Source organism: Leptonychotes weddellii, chromosome 15, assembly GCF_054177405.1.
Source record: "Leptonychotes weddellii isolate Sample4059 chromosome 15, ASM5417740v2, whole genome shotgun sequence".
Classification (NCBI taxonomy): Eukaryota; Metazoa; Chordata; class Mammalia; order Carnivora; family Phocidae; genus Leptonychotes; species Leptonychotes weddellii.
The window spans coordinates 49,990,817-50,005,073 of NC_138383.1; the positions used below are offsets into that span (position 1 = coordinate 49,990,817).

General features: G+C 60.0%; 1 protein-coding gene and 1 pseudogene across 16 annotated transcripts in view; one reads left to right on the top strand and one right to left on the bottom strand.

Annotated features, from left to right (window-relative positions):
* Positions 1 to 288: 288 nt before the first annotated feature.
* Positions 289 to 14,257, top strand: part of MINK1 (misshapen like kinase 1) — a 42,867-nt gene continuing 28,898 nt past the window's right edge. For 10 of the 16 annotated variants that reach the window (XM_081805867.1, XM_081805868.1, XM_081805869.1 and 7 more), the window contains exon 1: positions 289 to 585. In XM_081805867.1, the coding sequence (XP_081661993.1) occupies positions 529 to 585 (57 nt within the window). In that variant the 5' untranslated portion in view covers positions 289 to 528. The remainder of the gene's footprint in view (positions 586 to 14,257) is intronic. The other 6 variants (XM_081805872.1, XM_081805873.1, XM_081805880.1 and 3 more) reach the window with 1 other exon arrangement.
* LOC102734405 (NADH dehydrogenase [ubiquinone] 1 alpha subcomplex subunit 3 pseudogene) lies at positions 5,203 to 5,515 on the bottom strand (annotated as a pseudogene).

A 14,257-nucleotide genomic window follows, 5' to 3' on the forward strand; every position in this document is an offset into this window, starting at 1 on the left:
AGGGAAGGAAAAGCGTCAAAGGAGAGCGAAGGAGGAAATGGGGGAGAGAAAGGGCAAAACACAGGGGAAGGGAAGGAAACGCGTGTGCGCACGCGCGCCGGCCGGTGGGCGCGCTCCGCGGCCGCCCGGCCACCGCCCACTTCTGCTCGCCAGGCTCGCGCGGCCGCTCGGTCCTCGCGCGCGCCTTTCGCTCTCGCTCTGTCTCCTGCGCCTGCGCGCAGGTGTCGGCGCCTAGGGGGAGGGGAACCCGGCGCGCTCGCGTCACGTTCCCTCATCCACCCTCCCGGCGCGCGGCCACTCCGCGCCTGCGCAGGAGAGTCGGGAGGCTCGGGTTGCGGGCTCCGGGCGCTAGCTCCTGTCAGTCGGTGGGTCGGTCCTCCCGCCGGCCCTCCCCCTCCGCGTCCTCCCGCGGAGGCGCGGCGGAGTCCGCCCCCGGGATCCCCCGATGGGGGAGAAGCGGCGACGGCGGCAGCGGAATAACCGAGCCGGAGCGTGAGCGGCCCCGGGGCCCGGCTGCCCGCGGAGGCCATGGGCGACCCAGCCCCCGCCCGCAGCCTGGACGACATCGACCTGTCCGCCCTGCGGGTGAGCGCGCCGCCCCCAGCCTCGCCCCGGTTCCTGCCCCCCGCCGCCGGGGAGCGGCGCGGCCGGCCGCCTCACGTGCCGCCCGGGCGCCCCTCCGCCGGCCCCGGCGCCCCCCGCCCCTCGCCCGGGCGCCGCCGCTGCGGGGCCCCCGCCCTCGGCTCCCCTTCTCGGTGCACGCGCTGCAGATTCCGGGAGCCAGGTCGGTCCCCGCCCTGTGCTGCCCCGCCCCCACACTCCCCTGCCCCCTCGGCCTGCACGCGGGCCCCGGCCCCCCTTCCCCCACCCCGCTTCCCCCCGCCCAGCCCCGCCACCTGCAGAGTCTCGCCGCCGGTGCCCCTCCCAGCCTCTTTCCAGCCTTGCCCTTACTTGTGTCTCCTTCCCCCTCCTCCTCCCCCCCTCTCGGCGCCTCGGGTTTTGACTTTGCCACTGCCTTGACAGCCTCCCCCTCCTCGCCCACCCCTGGATTGCACCTCGCCCCTGGCCGGAGTTTCAGCCTGCCGCTCTGCACCCCGCGCCTCCTGCGGTCGCCCGCGTCCCCGGGCTCCGCTCTCCCTCGGCCTCCTCTCGTGTTTCAAGTGCAGCGGTCCAGAACCAGGCATTTCCGGTCGCAGGGTCCCTGCCTATTGCATGACCAACTCTGCGGCGGTGCGGGGCTGGAGCCGAGACCAGTGCGGGGGGGAGGGGGGCGCTGGGTCTCTCCCGAACCCTGGCACGGGCCGCGGAAGGATGTTTATGTGTATGGACTCACCCAGAACATGTGGTCGGTGGGGAGGCTGCAAAAGCAGCCGGGGATGGGGGGGAGGCCCCCCCAGGTGATGGAGATCTCTCAGGGGAGGGGCTCATTAGGAGAGGGGATCAGAGGAGGCAACCACAGCAGGAATTTCTTCGGAATACCTATTGATTGTCCCTTCTGGGGCACGTGCACGCCCCCATTTGGGAGCTCTCAGGAGCATTTGTGTTCAGCGAGGAGCGCCGGCTTGAGGAGCAACTTAGTGATTTCAAGGTGAACGCTCCTCGGACTGTCCTCCCAGGTGGTGTGCTTATGCTGTGTCCCTCGCGCTTCCTCCACAGGCCGGGGTGTGGGGGGCAGTAGCATTTCCCGGCTCTGGGTTGGCTCTGGATCGGCTTCTCCCGAGGCCCCTGTGTCAACGGTCTGGCTTTGGAGCTAGCCAGGGAACTCGGCCAGTCGTGGGAAAAGGCGGTCAGCCACATAGGTGCCCCGGATACGCCTGGAGGGGGGAATGGAGGAGAGCAGAGTCATGTCGTTAATTGGGTTTCTCTAGGTGACACAGTTTTTTTTGCCATTCAGGTCATAATTTGTTTGGTGCAATGTTGGGCTGGGAGACCTGGCTTGCCGGAGATAAGGTGATAGGTTGCTGCTGAGGGAGACTCAGTGTTGAATTTCATCCTGTGTGTGTGCGCGCCGTGCGCGCTGGCAGGCAGAGGTCTGGTGGGGTATAATACGATGGAATTCCAGGCTCCCCTGACTGTGCTCTGCTCTAGGATGAACCCCCATCTTCCCTTCCCACCCTGGTTGTTGATTAACCCTGGTCACAGGTCCCTGTGGCTCTGGTGGCTGACATACAATAAAAAAACGGGAGGGTCCAAACCGTGACCTTTGGTTGAAACCCTGTGGAACTCTGCTCTGGCCTCTCCTTTCCTTGAATCCTCCCCTCTCGCCCGGACTTCCCAACCTGGGATTTCCAGCAATTCTGCAAACAGCCTCTGACCTTGGCTGTGGTATTTCCTTTCTGGACTTCTCTGCTAGAAGCCGAGTTAGCCTCCTGCCTCATTCTCCTCTCCCTCCCGTCTGGAGAGGTCTGGAGGGGCCTCAGACCTGCTCCCGGGGCATCTGTCTTTCCTGCCTCCTGCTTCTCAAGGAAGCACTCCCCTTCCCCTCACCCTGCCGCCCCATTACCGCAGGGCAGGAGGGAGGGCTGTGCTTTCTTTGAAACCGGGCTAGGGAGGGCCTCCTTTCTCCTTGCTGCTGACCTTTTCTCAGGGCCTGTCCCCTCTGCTCCACCTCCAGAGCCGCTGTGGCCCTGTGGAGCAGCGGCTCACTCATCTCCTGTTCTGTCCCTGTCTGTTCTCCAGTGGGAACCGACAGCCTGGAGAATTAGCAGAGCCTGTTTCCCTCTCCTACAGCATCTTGTGTTGGGGGCCTGGGGGCGGGGGGATGAGAGGCGAACATGTTCACTTAGTAGCTGGCCTTGCAGAGCCCACGTTCTTTCTCCTCTTGTTTCAGGAGAAGGTTTGGTTTTCAGCTGGTGATGAGAGTAATAGTCTGACGGGGCCAGATTGAATGGCACTGAGCTCCTAGCTCCGTGTGGAAAGGCCAGTGGGCCTGCCGCTTTGTGAGCACGGGCGCACTTGACCTCTGAGGCTCCATTTCTCCCCCAGCCCAGTAGCGTGGGGCTGCGGACTTCTGAGTTCAAGTCCCGGCTTTGTCACTCACTGTGTAACTGTGTCGGATTCTGCAGAGAGCCCTCCGTCCTGGCTCTGTGTGGGGGGATCTCAGAGGGGCTGCAGACTCAGCGAGTCCCGCCCGGGGAGTCTTCGGTCCGGTGGCTGGCACATGGGGACGTTTTGCCGCTCCTGTCATCAGATGGCAGTCAGAGATGCCTTCCAGCGCCGCTGCATCCGAAATAGCACTGCTTCCCCCGCTTTATTTCTATGGGAGTTTTATATAGCATTCCCTTAGTCTGCTTTCTTTTACTTCATCGTATTTATCACCGGCGGACAGATGTATTTGTTCTTATCAACCTCGACGAGAACGTGAGGCCAGTGGAAGCCAGGATTTTGACCGTCCGGCTCATTTTTGCGTGCCAGTCTGTATCGCGGTTCTGCACGTGGCAGAGGCTCAGTGGTTGTTGAATAAACGTGTCTTGTGACAAGTGAGAGCTCTCAGCACAAAGCTTGCTCAGAGAGAGCATCCAGTAAATGTCATGCTTGCTAGGTGTCCTCTTGCCCCTCTTCTGTGGACACACAAGGATACCTCTTCGGAGTTGGTTTTGGGATGAGACCTTGTCTGGTGGTGAACAGAGTTCTGGAAGCCTCCGTCTGCGTGTGATGCCCTTGAAGTAAACTTAGGACCATCCAAGAGAAAACACGGGCCTCTTGCTTCAGACCTTCTCTGTGTCCAAGCGTGGTGACATTCCAGAAGAATCTTCTGACCTGTGGCTCTTGGCTTCCCACAAAGGATAAGTCTCAGTCAGCCGGACGGGACAAGGAGGGAGCAGACCCCAGGCTGACCTCTTTCCTTTGGCATCGCTCCTTTCGGCTGACCCACTTCATAAATCAAACACCTTCTTTTTCCTGTCCGATCAGCTGGAAGTTTTAGGCTGTGCTGTCCTTGAAACTGTGGAGCCCTGCTCCGTGTCACCGTGTCGAAGTAATGTCATGGCGCCCAGTCAGGAGGGTCCTGTTGCCGGGTCGTCGTGCAGACAGAGATGTCCCTTTCCAAATGACTTCGTGTTGTTGTGTCTGTTTTTTGGAGAAGCCTCTTGCCCCCCTCTCCCGTCCGGTGAGGCCACGGGGCCAGCCCCGCTGGGAGAACTGGCAGCTCTGGGCCTGCGTTTCCGGGCTGCCGAGCACCGTCCGGCCAGTGGGTTCTGATGTGCCCGCTGCCCAGCTGTGGACAGGGAGCCGGGGGGAGGGCAGCGGGGAGCAGGGCTGCTTCGGCAGAACGATGGAAGGGCGGTTGCAGAGGAGTTTGCTAGAACCAGCTGTTCAGCCGTTCGCCCCGCACGCTCTCTGCTGGCGGACAGAACGGATTGCCGGGGCCCTTAGTGATACGTGGAGGGGACGGTGTGTGGGAAAGTGGGCTTCCGACAGTGACACAGCAGGTCAGCAAGGTTGCCGGCTGGCCCCAAGAGCCCCGCGGACACCACGCCGTGTGGAACCCTAATGTCAAGCCTGGCCTCCGTCCCTTCGACTCGGTACTGCGTGCCTCAGACGGGGCAGCTCACGCAGCTTGGATACGTAGTGTCCTCCCCTGTCATTTTGGGACAAGATGGCAGGAAGAGTGCAGCCGCTCTTCACAAGCTCGTACTCGGGCCTGGGTCTCTAAGTGAGGAATGTGGAGGTAATCTCTCTACCCAGAAACACAAAACAGGCCTGGGGCCAGAGAGCGTCTCCAGAAGCCTTCTGAGAGCCGGCCTGACCAATCTTGCTGGCTCCGGACAGAGGTGTGCCGGACGAAGTGATGGATGACACCCCTTCCTGCGTCAGTCACCCAGCACTGGCAGGCGGCTGTTTGGAGAACCAGGTTCTGGGTGCTATGGGCAGGGTGACTCGTCGGGCTCGGTACTGCACGAAGCTGTGGAATCAGCTCTGGTGCATCCACCTCAGACGTGCTTTTGCAAGCTCAGGCTCCCCCTTTCCTTCTTTCCTTTTTATTTTTTTGAGGTTTATTTATTTATTTCAGAGAGAGTGGGGGGAGCAGAGGGAGAGAATCTTCAAGCAGACCCCCTGCTGAACACGGAGTCCCACTCGGGGCTCCATCCCACAACCCATGATACCGTGACCTGAGCCAAAACCAGGAGTCGGGCGCTTAACTGACTGAGCCACCCAGGCGCCCCGTCAGGCTCCCCCTTTCTTTTTTTTTTTTTTTTCCCCCCGCTGTTCGCATTTTATTGGCTCAGGGGAGGGGCCTCCTCCATGTCACCGGGGGTGCTCACAAGTTCTTCAGCCACTCCAAGCTTGGGCCCTGGGGGTCCCGGAGGCGGCTGGGCACGTCGGGCATGTTCCCATCATCTCGGAGGGGCACTGGATAGTTGTAGGGCGTGGCCTGGTTGATCATGGTGGCGTATTTGGTGAGGGGGCTGAGGGTGGGCAGAATTAGAGCGAGGCCCCCGGTGGTGAAGGACGTGACCAGCACCAGCTCCTAGGCCCAGGCATCCTTGAGGAAGGTGGCGAGTTTCCCGACCATCTTGGTCGCAGCGGCGGCCAGGCTCCCCCTTTCTTTTTTTTTTTTTTTAAAGATTTTATTTATTGGGCGCCTGGGTGGCTCAGTTGGTTGAGCGACTGCCTTCGGCTCAGGTCATGGTCCCGGAGTCCCGGGATCGAGTCCCACATTGGGCTCCCGGCTCGGCGGGGAGCCTGCTTCTCCCTCTGACCCTCTCCCGTCTCATGCTGTTTCTCTCTCTCTCAAATAAATAAATAAATAAAATCTTTAAAAAAAAAAAGATTTTATTTATTTATTTGAGACAGAGAGAATGAGAGACAGAGAGCATGAGAGGGAGGAGGGTCAGAGGGAGAAGCAGACTCCCTGCCGAGCAGGGAGCCCGATGCGGGACTCGATCCCGGGACTCCAGGATCATGACCTGAGCCGAAGGCAGTCGCTTAACCAACTGAGCCACCCAGGCGCCCCAGGCTCCCCCTTTCTTAACTGTTGCTGCTCTCCTCAGTGTCTTGGAATCCTCAAGATTGGGAAGTTTTTATTCAGTCTGATTCCCATGAATTAAAGCGATTTTCTGTTGTCCTGTCTTCAGTCATCTTGAAATCTGATGCCCAGTCCTTTCTCCTCCCCAGGCATCTGCTTTACACCCCCAACTCCCTCCGGCTTTCCTAGGTTGCAGAAACAGAATGAAAAGTAGTCAGGTTAATAAGTCACCTTTCGAAACGTTTCCTGAATGCCCCCAGAATATAGGGAGATACAAACCTTACTTGGTGGCAGATGTGGGCCCTGGCCACACCCACGTTCATTCTCTCTCCTCTCCTGTTCTTCCTGCCATTCTCCTCCTAACCAGCCCGTCCTTGACTAGAGTCTGGGATTCTTCCATCCACAGGAAGCTCTTCTAGAGGCTAATTGAGAAGGTACTTGAGGCTTTTTGTTCTTTCTCAGGGTAGGGAATGGTACACGGAGGAGAGAAGGAAAGGATGGAATTCCAGTGACCCAAGGAGCCCCTGGAGATTTCAGTCCAGGGGCCAGACAGCCCGAGGATGTGCTTGGTAACTGTGCTAGGCTTCCTGTTTTGTTTATGGAAAGATCTGGAACTAGGCACAGAGGGCACATTGATGTACAAGATAGACTGGGTTTTCCTGGAGTCTAGGAGTGGGGAGAGACATTAACAAAATAATAACCATACACGTGTATGTATACGGTCACATATGTAATTGCAAACGTGATAAAGACTGTGGCAGAAAACTTTAGTATGCCATGGGCGGGTATAGCAAGAATCATTCTTACTTTTTATAAGACAAAAATATTTGGTTGGTCGATCGAGGGAGAAACAGATTACATGTCTGAAAACCGAGCTGGTGTTGCCACAGAAAGAGCAGGCAGAGGAGAACCAGCGGGTAGTTTGGTGACAGCCGGAATCGGGAGACCCTGGAATGGGGCCATGCTTAGGGCGGAGCGTTTAGTCAACAACCAAGCGCCCCGGGGCCTGAGGATGGGGTGGGAACTCCAGGCTTCATGTCCAAAAGGATTTCTTCAGAACCTTCCTGTGGGAGGAACAAAGGAGTTGGTTTTGAAGGGTAAAGGACTGCACATGCGAGGGACGTACGACTCAACCGACCCTCATGTTTACTTACTGGGGGTAGGGTCTCAGCACGGGGTCAGTGTGAACCACGCGTCATCACTCGCAGAGGGTGGGTGGGTTGCTCCTTGTCTGGAGCGGGCGTGTGAGGGACAAGGCTTATCACTGGACACGTTATCTTAGGTTTGTAATAAGGGCGTATGCAGCGAAGGTATGCAGCGTGATGTGCTCGTACTGTACACAGGGAAGTGATTACTACCTTCCGGCCAATTTGCATTCCCGTCTCACACAGTCACCCGCGTGGGGGTGGGGGACGGTGGTGTCACCAGGGGCCGTGAGCCTGAGTGCTGGCTGGCGTTGGAAGGTAGGTGAGTCTCCCAGAAATAAACACAGGCGGGCCCGGCCCTGGGCCTGCTCTTGCTGTCACGGGCTGTGGGAAGTGGGATCCTTCCCAGCGTCTAGGTAGATGCTGTATATAAATAGATGCGGGTCTCAGTTGACATTGTGTGCAAGTAAAGGATGAGTGGGGTGTGCAGGGGGACTGTTCGTGGTTTTGCACGTTTGAAATGAAGCAGAGCTGGGGAAGCCACAGTCCTGGGCTTCTTGGGGGAGCCAGACGCCAGGAGAAGCTTTGGTGTCGGGAGGGTGGGCCGTAGAGTGCTTGGTGGTACAGCCTATGGGAGGAGCCCTCGTGGGCAGAGAGGGATGAATGGAGGACAAGGAGGGGACTCCGCCTAGGAAACGTGGAGTGGCTGGTGAGGGAGGAGGCCAGAAGGCCCTGGACAGCGGAGGTGGTTAGACTGCAGACTCAGCGGGGATGTGCATGTCCCCACAGCAGGAGAGTCTGCAGGGCCCACCCAAGAGCCCCCCAGCACCCTGAGCTCCCGGCACCCGGAGCCCCTGGTACCTCGTGTCCCCTAGCATCTGGAGCCCCCAGCACCCAGAGCCCCGGTACCCCGTGTCCCCCGGCACCCGGAGCCCCCGGCACCCGGAGCCCCGGTACCCCGTGTCCCCTAGCATCCGGAGCCCCCAGCACCCTGAGCTCCCGGCACCTGGAGTCAGGGCTGCAGGGAAGCAGGTCCACCTCCTGGCCTGTGGGACGAGAAGGCCCCTGGGAGCAGGCCTGACCTGGGCTGGCCTTCTGGGGGAGAGTGGGGGATCCTCACGCCCTTCTCCACCGGGAACCATTTGGGGAGAGGATTGGAGGGGCTTGTGTTGCTGAACCGCTCCTGGAAGCACCGGTTTGGAGCAGTTTTCCGTGAACAGCGAGCCTTTCAGGGACAGATCGAGGATCAGCAGGGCTGCGGGAAGAGAAGGCCACCTTTTTCAAGCCACCTCAACTTCTGCTTTCTCCCAAAGCCTCTCCTGACCGTGCCCACCCTCACCGGTCACCTCCTCCTTCTCACAGGCCCCGAAATTCAGCATTTGACTACGTCCTGCCTGTCCTGCCTCGTATCGAATGTTGTTTCACGGTCTTGTCTGTCCCAGCGCTTCCCTAGGTAGAGGACCATGACCCTTCCTTCCTGTTGATCCCTCACAGAGCACGTAGCAGGGCCCAGTAACCACTGGCTTAGCGGGAGATGCGGCTCCGAGCATTGCTGCGACCTGTCCTCTCCCGCTAGATCTGACCTGCAGGCAGCGGAGCGCACCCCGCGTACCCTGCCCGGGTCCCTTACTCGGTGGTCCTCGGCCGGGGCGGCGCTGCCCTCCCCCCAGGGGCATCTGGAAACGCTGTCACTGTGTGTACAGAGCACCGGGGACGTTAATGCCCTGAGTGTGGGCAGCGCAGGGAAGAATCGCTTTTCCACCCAGGTTACCTGGTGTGGGCTTGGGACGGGCCAGGCCAAGTCCCCTGCTCGCCCGAGCTCTGGGTGGACAGAGGGATGCAGGCCGTACATGGCCTTGCGCCCGGCACCCATCTGCCCTGACAGCTTTTGTGTGTCTGCCCGCACACCTCCAAAGGTAAAGTGGGCAGGCTCCAAGCCAGGCTGGAAGGAAGACGATTTTCGTGTTCTCTCTTTACCACCCACCCACTCTTTCTTTCAAGGCACATTTGTGAGAAGGTGGCTGAAGCGTGTAGTACTTGGTCTTTAATTCTGAGCGGCTTGGGAAGGAGTCTTCAAGAAAACCAGCAGGAGCGCCCCACTGCCCAGCAGGCAGAAGCAGGTGCGCCCCCGGGGTCTGGGACAGGAGGCTAGCGCACTGGTCTTTCCTCTCGAGTCTTTGCACTCTCAGGTTGGCCCCTGGGAGGCAGAGGTGTGGCGAGCGAGCACCATGACTCAGATTGCATAGGGAGGAAGGCAACTTGCCTCGGGTACGCTTGGGGGTGGGTGAGGGGCGGGGGGTAGAGCAGCGATGGGGACAAGCTGGTAAAGCCCAGGGACAGGGCTGCCACCTACCTCTCGCTGCCTCTCAACTTGGCGGGCCCCTGGCCTTGTCTCGCCGGGGTGTGGAGGCGCCGCAATCCTCTGACCCGAACACGGTCCCTCCCTCTGGAAGCCACCTCGGGCCCACGTGTCGAACAACACTGGGTGGGGGGGGGGACAGGCAGCATGTGGCCCCACAGTTTGTCGTTCCTTTGCCCTTTAGACTCCCAGCGAGCCCCTTTTCTCTTCCGTCAGTTTGATCCAAGTCATTTCCGTTTTATTTTATTTATTTTTTTTCCAAAGATTTTATTTATTTGAAAGAGAGAGAGATAGCGAGAGCAGGAACACAAGCAGGGGGAGTGGGAGAGGGAGAAGCAGGCTTCCCGCGGAGCAGGGAGCCCGACGCGGGGCTCGATCCCAGGACCCCGGGATCGTGACCTGAGCCGAAGGCAGATGCTCAACGACTGAGCCACCCAGGCGCCCTGTCATTTCCGTTTTAATGTGGGTTCGTCACAGAAGGGCTTTTGGGGTTGGAATAAGAACAGTAAGGAACACCTAAGTGTGCAGTAGGTTCTGTGCTTACATAATCTCGCCAGCCCTCACGGTAGCCCTTCAGAGCGGGCGACCTCCTCCCTGTCAAGGCTCAGAGAACGTGGGGAGTCCCAGGACCTTGTCTGGGGTTGGACGGCCAGGACGTGGCAGATCTCGGAGTCAGACTCGGGTCTGACTCACTCTGCACAGCCTGTGCCCCTGCTGCCAGCCTACTCTGGGGGGCAGGGCGGGTGCGCGCGGAGGAGAGGGCACGGCGTGGCTCGCGTCCTACACCGTGTGTGTGGGCAGCGTGGTTTTCTCCTTGCTTCCCTTGGGAATGCCTGTGGTGGCGGGCCGTGTGGGCTCGCGCGGGGACGGCCACTGTCCGTGGGTCTGTGCTCGCGTCGTCTGTGGCCTGCCTCGTGGGTTGGAGACAGCCTGTGTGAGATGTGGTTCCTGCCCTTGAGGAGCCCACGGTCTGGATCTGGGTCTTGGTAGAGGACAGGCTTTATTCAGAAACGTGGGGCATGTTTCGAGAAGAGGGAGTGAGACGTTAGCCTGGGTCTTTGAGGACTGCAGGTGGGTTGGCATTGGTGGGCTCGGGCCAGGTATACGAAACTTCACGGGGCCTGTGCCCGGGATGGATAGAGATTTCGGGGTGATGGGCTTCTGGACAGAGCACTCTGATGCCAGGAGGGAAAGACGGGAGACGTACACAAGAATCCAGAAGATTGGGTCATCTTGGGTGGCTGAGTCTATTGAGCGTCCGATTCTTGGTTTCATTCGACTCGGGTTGTGATCTCGGGGTCTTGAGATCGAGCCCCATGTTGCATGGAGCCTGCTTGGGATTCTCTCCCTCTCTCCCTCTGTCCCCCCAACCCTGTGCTCGCTCTCTTAAGAACGCTCTGCTCTCTCTATGTGTATATTAAATATTTCTTTTTTTAAGATTTTATTTATTTATTTGACAGAGACACAGCGAGAGAGGGAACACAAGCAGGGGGAGTGGGAGAGGGAGAAGCAGGCTTTCCGCAGAGCAGGGAGCCCGATGCGGGACTCGATTAGACGCTTAACGACTGAGCTACCCAGGCATCCCTTAAATAAATAAATCTTACCGAAAAAAAAAAAAAAAAAGAATCCAGAAGATTTCGTTTGGAAGAGAGTTGAATGATTCAGGAAAGAGGCCTGTTCTTCGGCAGGAAGAGAGGAAGACTGTGTCACTCCTCCCTTTAAAAAAACGTTCTTTACCGTAGTTGCATATACATAACATTTTACCATCTTAGCCAGGTTAAGGGTGCTGAGCAGGCGTACTAAGTACCCTCACGTTGTGCGCCCATCCCAGACAGGAGCTCTGTCCCCGCTCTGCAGCCCCAGCCCCAGGACCCACCACTTGCCACCTGTCCCCCCCGTGCCCCCGTTTTGTGTGTGCCGAGCTGAGCGAGCGGAGGGGGGCCTGACACAGCAGGGTCAGGTGAGGTGGCCCGGAGTCCCAGAAGTCGCCCCGAACACGTCCATCCCTCCTGCTGGGCGGCCCACCTGGCCTCTGAGGGGGATTTTAAATGAAGCCGGGCCTGGAAAGAGAAGTTAAGGGGTTCTCGGCCACCCCCCCCGCCCTGTTTCTGGTTCTGCTGTGTTGGCGTTCACCGTCGTGCTCGGCTCAGCTCTGACTTCTCGTCCTGGGGGCCGGTGGGCCCGCTAGAGTGGGTTGGAAGGGCCGTTGGGGGGGGTGGTAACAAACTGTAGCAGCATTTCTGCACTTGTGCGTGAGGGCCAGATGCCCCTCGAAGCGGGAGAAAACCAGCCATTGATGAGTTCTGCGGCCCCGGGGGGCTTAGTCCTTCCTGTGTTCCCCGTCCCCGAGGGTCCCCGAGGGTGGCCAGGGGTGCGGCTCTGGCTGGAAGCTGTGGTCAGTGAACGCGTATTTGTGTATGGATAGGAACCATTCTAGGCCCCAGAAGTTCAGACACAGACAACATCCTGTCAAGGAGGGAGGTTTTTGGTGCCGGCTGGTGGGTGGGTAGCGTGCCCCGATGCGTCTCCTGTGGGATGAAGGGCCACGGAAAGGCCTAAATACGTGTGGGGCGAGGGGGTGGTGAGCTGCTAGAGATGTTTTGGGGAAACCATGGGTAGCCCTTGAGGCCCCTTTGACGGCCCGTCCTGGGCCTCCAGCCTGGAGGGTGTGGAGCCGGGTCAGCCTGCCTCTGGGGTGCCCGCGGCCCTGGACAGGCCTGGAGCGTGACCTGGACTTGAGCTGGGTTTCTTAGGATAGAGGTGGTCAGTGCAGTGGCCTGCCCGGCCTCCTGGCCTTCCTCTGGCCACACCATTTGCCATTTCCTCACTGCCCTTCAAGGGGAAAGAGGGAAAAAGGCAGGAGAGGCGGGCTTGGGACTCGAGTCACCCAGGGGGAGAAGGGGGGCAGGAGAGCCCCGTGTTGCAGAGAGGCCTGCCTTCCAGGTCGGAGTGTGCCTGCACTTCAGGGACCGTCTCCCGAGTCCGCTAGCGCCCAGGGGCAGGGCAGCGCGGCCAGGTGACTGACCTGGGGAGACAGGGACGGGCCTGGGCTGGTGGGGCCTCCCCTGTCGCCACTCGCCCTAAGGGCACCCTTGGAGACAGAGTCGGACTCCCGCCCGAGTTCCAGCACTTACTGGGTGACCATTGGCAAGGTCATCACTAAGCCCACGCCTCACTTGTGTCAAATGAGGGCGGCAGGGCCACCGCATGGGGCGGCTGTAACGTGTGGGTGACTGCCAGCTGGAGGTGGGAGCGGTCCGACTGAGCTTAGGCAAGAAAGGGCGTCTCCTGGGGTCTGTGGGCATGCCTGTCCTCCTTGGCGTGGCGTTTGGGAAAGAAGCCCGCCTCGGCTGTGGGTGGTGAGTCACCGACCCCCCGGTGGGGGTGCGGCTGGCTTCCCTTTCCCTGCCCTAGAGCCTTCCACCATCCCCTGAAAGGCCTCCCGCTTCCCTGGAAGAGACACCAGCTGCAAAATCTAGGGTCTGAGCTAGAAACTCCTGTCTGTCCTGCCCCCTGAGTCAGGAGGCCCGCGCCCTGCCCTGGGCCTCACCCTGGCCACCCTGAGGGGGACGCCTGGCTTTGTTAGGGTGTGAGACCTGGGACCTCGGTTCAGAAAGCTGCAAAGTGCTTAGTGAAAGGCTCGATTGTGGACTCCAGGCTGGATGCTGGGGCAGCCGGGCTCCCCCGGGCCGAGAGAGTGAAGGCTTTCCTGCCCCAGAGCCTGGAACCTTCCAGACCCCCAGCAGGCCTTCCCTGGCCCCCTGTGCCGCAGGGACCTCGCCTTAGTCCTTCCTTGCTTCCTGCAAGCTCGGCGAAGGAGGGCGCCGCTCAGTTCTGTTCGTCACCATGGTTGGGGGTCCAGCAGGCGCTCAGTGTTGGCTGACCGAACGCGTGAACTGGTTCACCAGGCCCCAGCCTGGCGGGAATGCGGCCAGGGAAGGTTCTGAGGAGACCGAGTGAAAAGTTGGGGAGCCTGTCGGCTCCATCCTGCTGGTCAGGAAGTCCTCCTGTGTCATCTGCGTCCCTGCAGCTGTCATTCATTCTGAGTTGGCCCTTGGTGGGGCCTCCACCCTGTGAAGAGCAGCCCTGGTCTTCCTTTCCCAGTCTGGTTCCCTGCGCCTCGCCCTCCACCTGCTGTGCGGCCTGGCTCAGCTCTGTGCCCTCTGCCCTCCCTGCCCTTCCCGCGGGCTCCTTCGACGCCCCCCTGCCGCTCGGGGGGGCGGGTTCTCTCCCCAGGGCCCCCCTCACCGCCCCTGGTGGACCTCCCGTCTGGAACCGTTTTTACTTATTTATTTATTATTATTTTTTAAAAGTAACCTCTCTGCCCAGCGTGGGGCTCGAACTCACAAGCCTGAGATTCGAGATTGGAGACTGGTTCTGGCGCTGAGCCAGCCGGGCACCACCCCTGGGATTAGAAGCAATGTGGGGACAGACAGGCCACACAGGTCCCCTGGTCCCTTCCCTCGGGTCTGTGGACACCTGACTCCCCCGGGAGGAGGTTGGCAATGAGGTATAACGATTTGTTTGTGCTACAGGGGAAAACCCGCACGGGAAGCCTCATTATTATCCAGCCCCTGATTATGGCCGTCCTCCTCCGTGAGCTCCCTGAGCTCCCTGTCTGAGCTCCCTGCCTGCCGGGCTGAACGGGCTTCCCCCTCCCAGCCCGGGCTTCCCCCTCCCAGCCCGGCCCGCCCGCCTCCCCGCTGCCTGCCGCTGCCTCTTCCTCTCCTCCCCTTCCCCCTCTTCCCCTCCTCCCCTCCCTCCTCCCCCTCCTTCCTCTTCCCT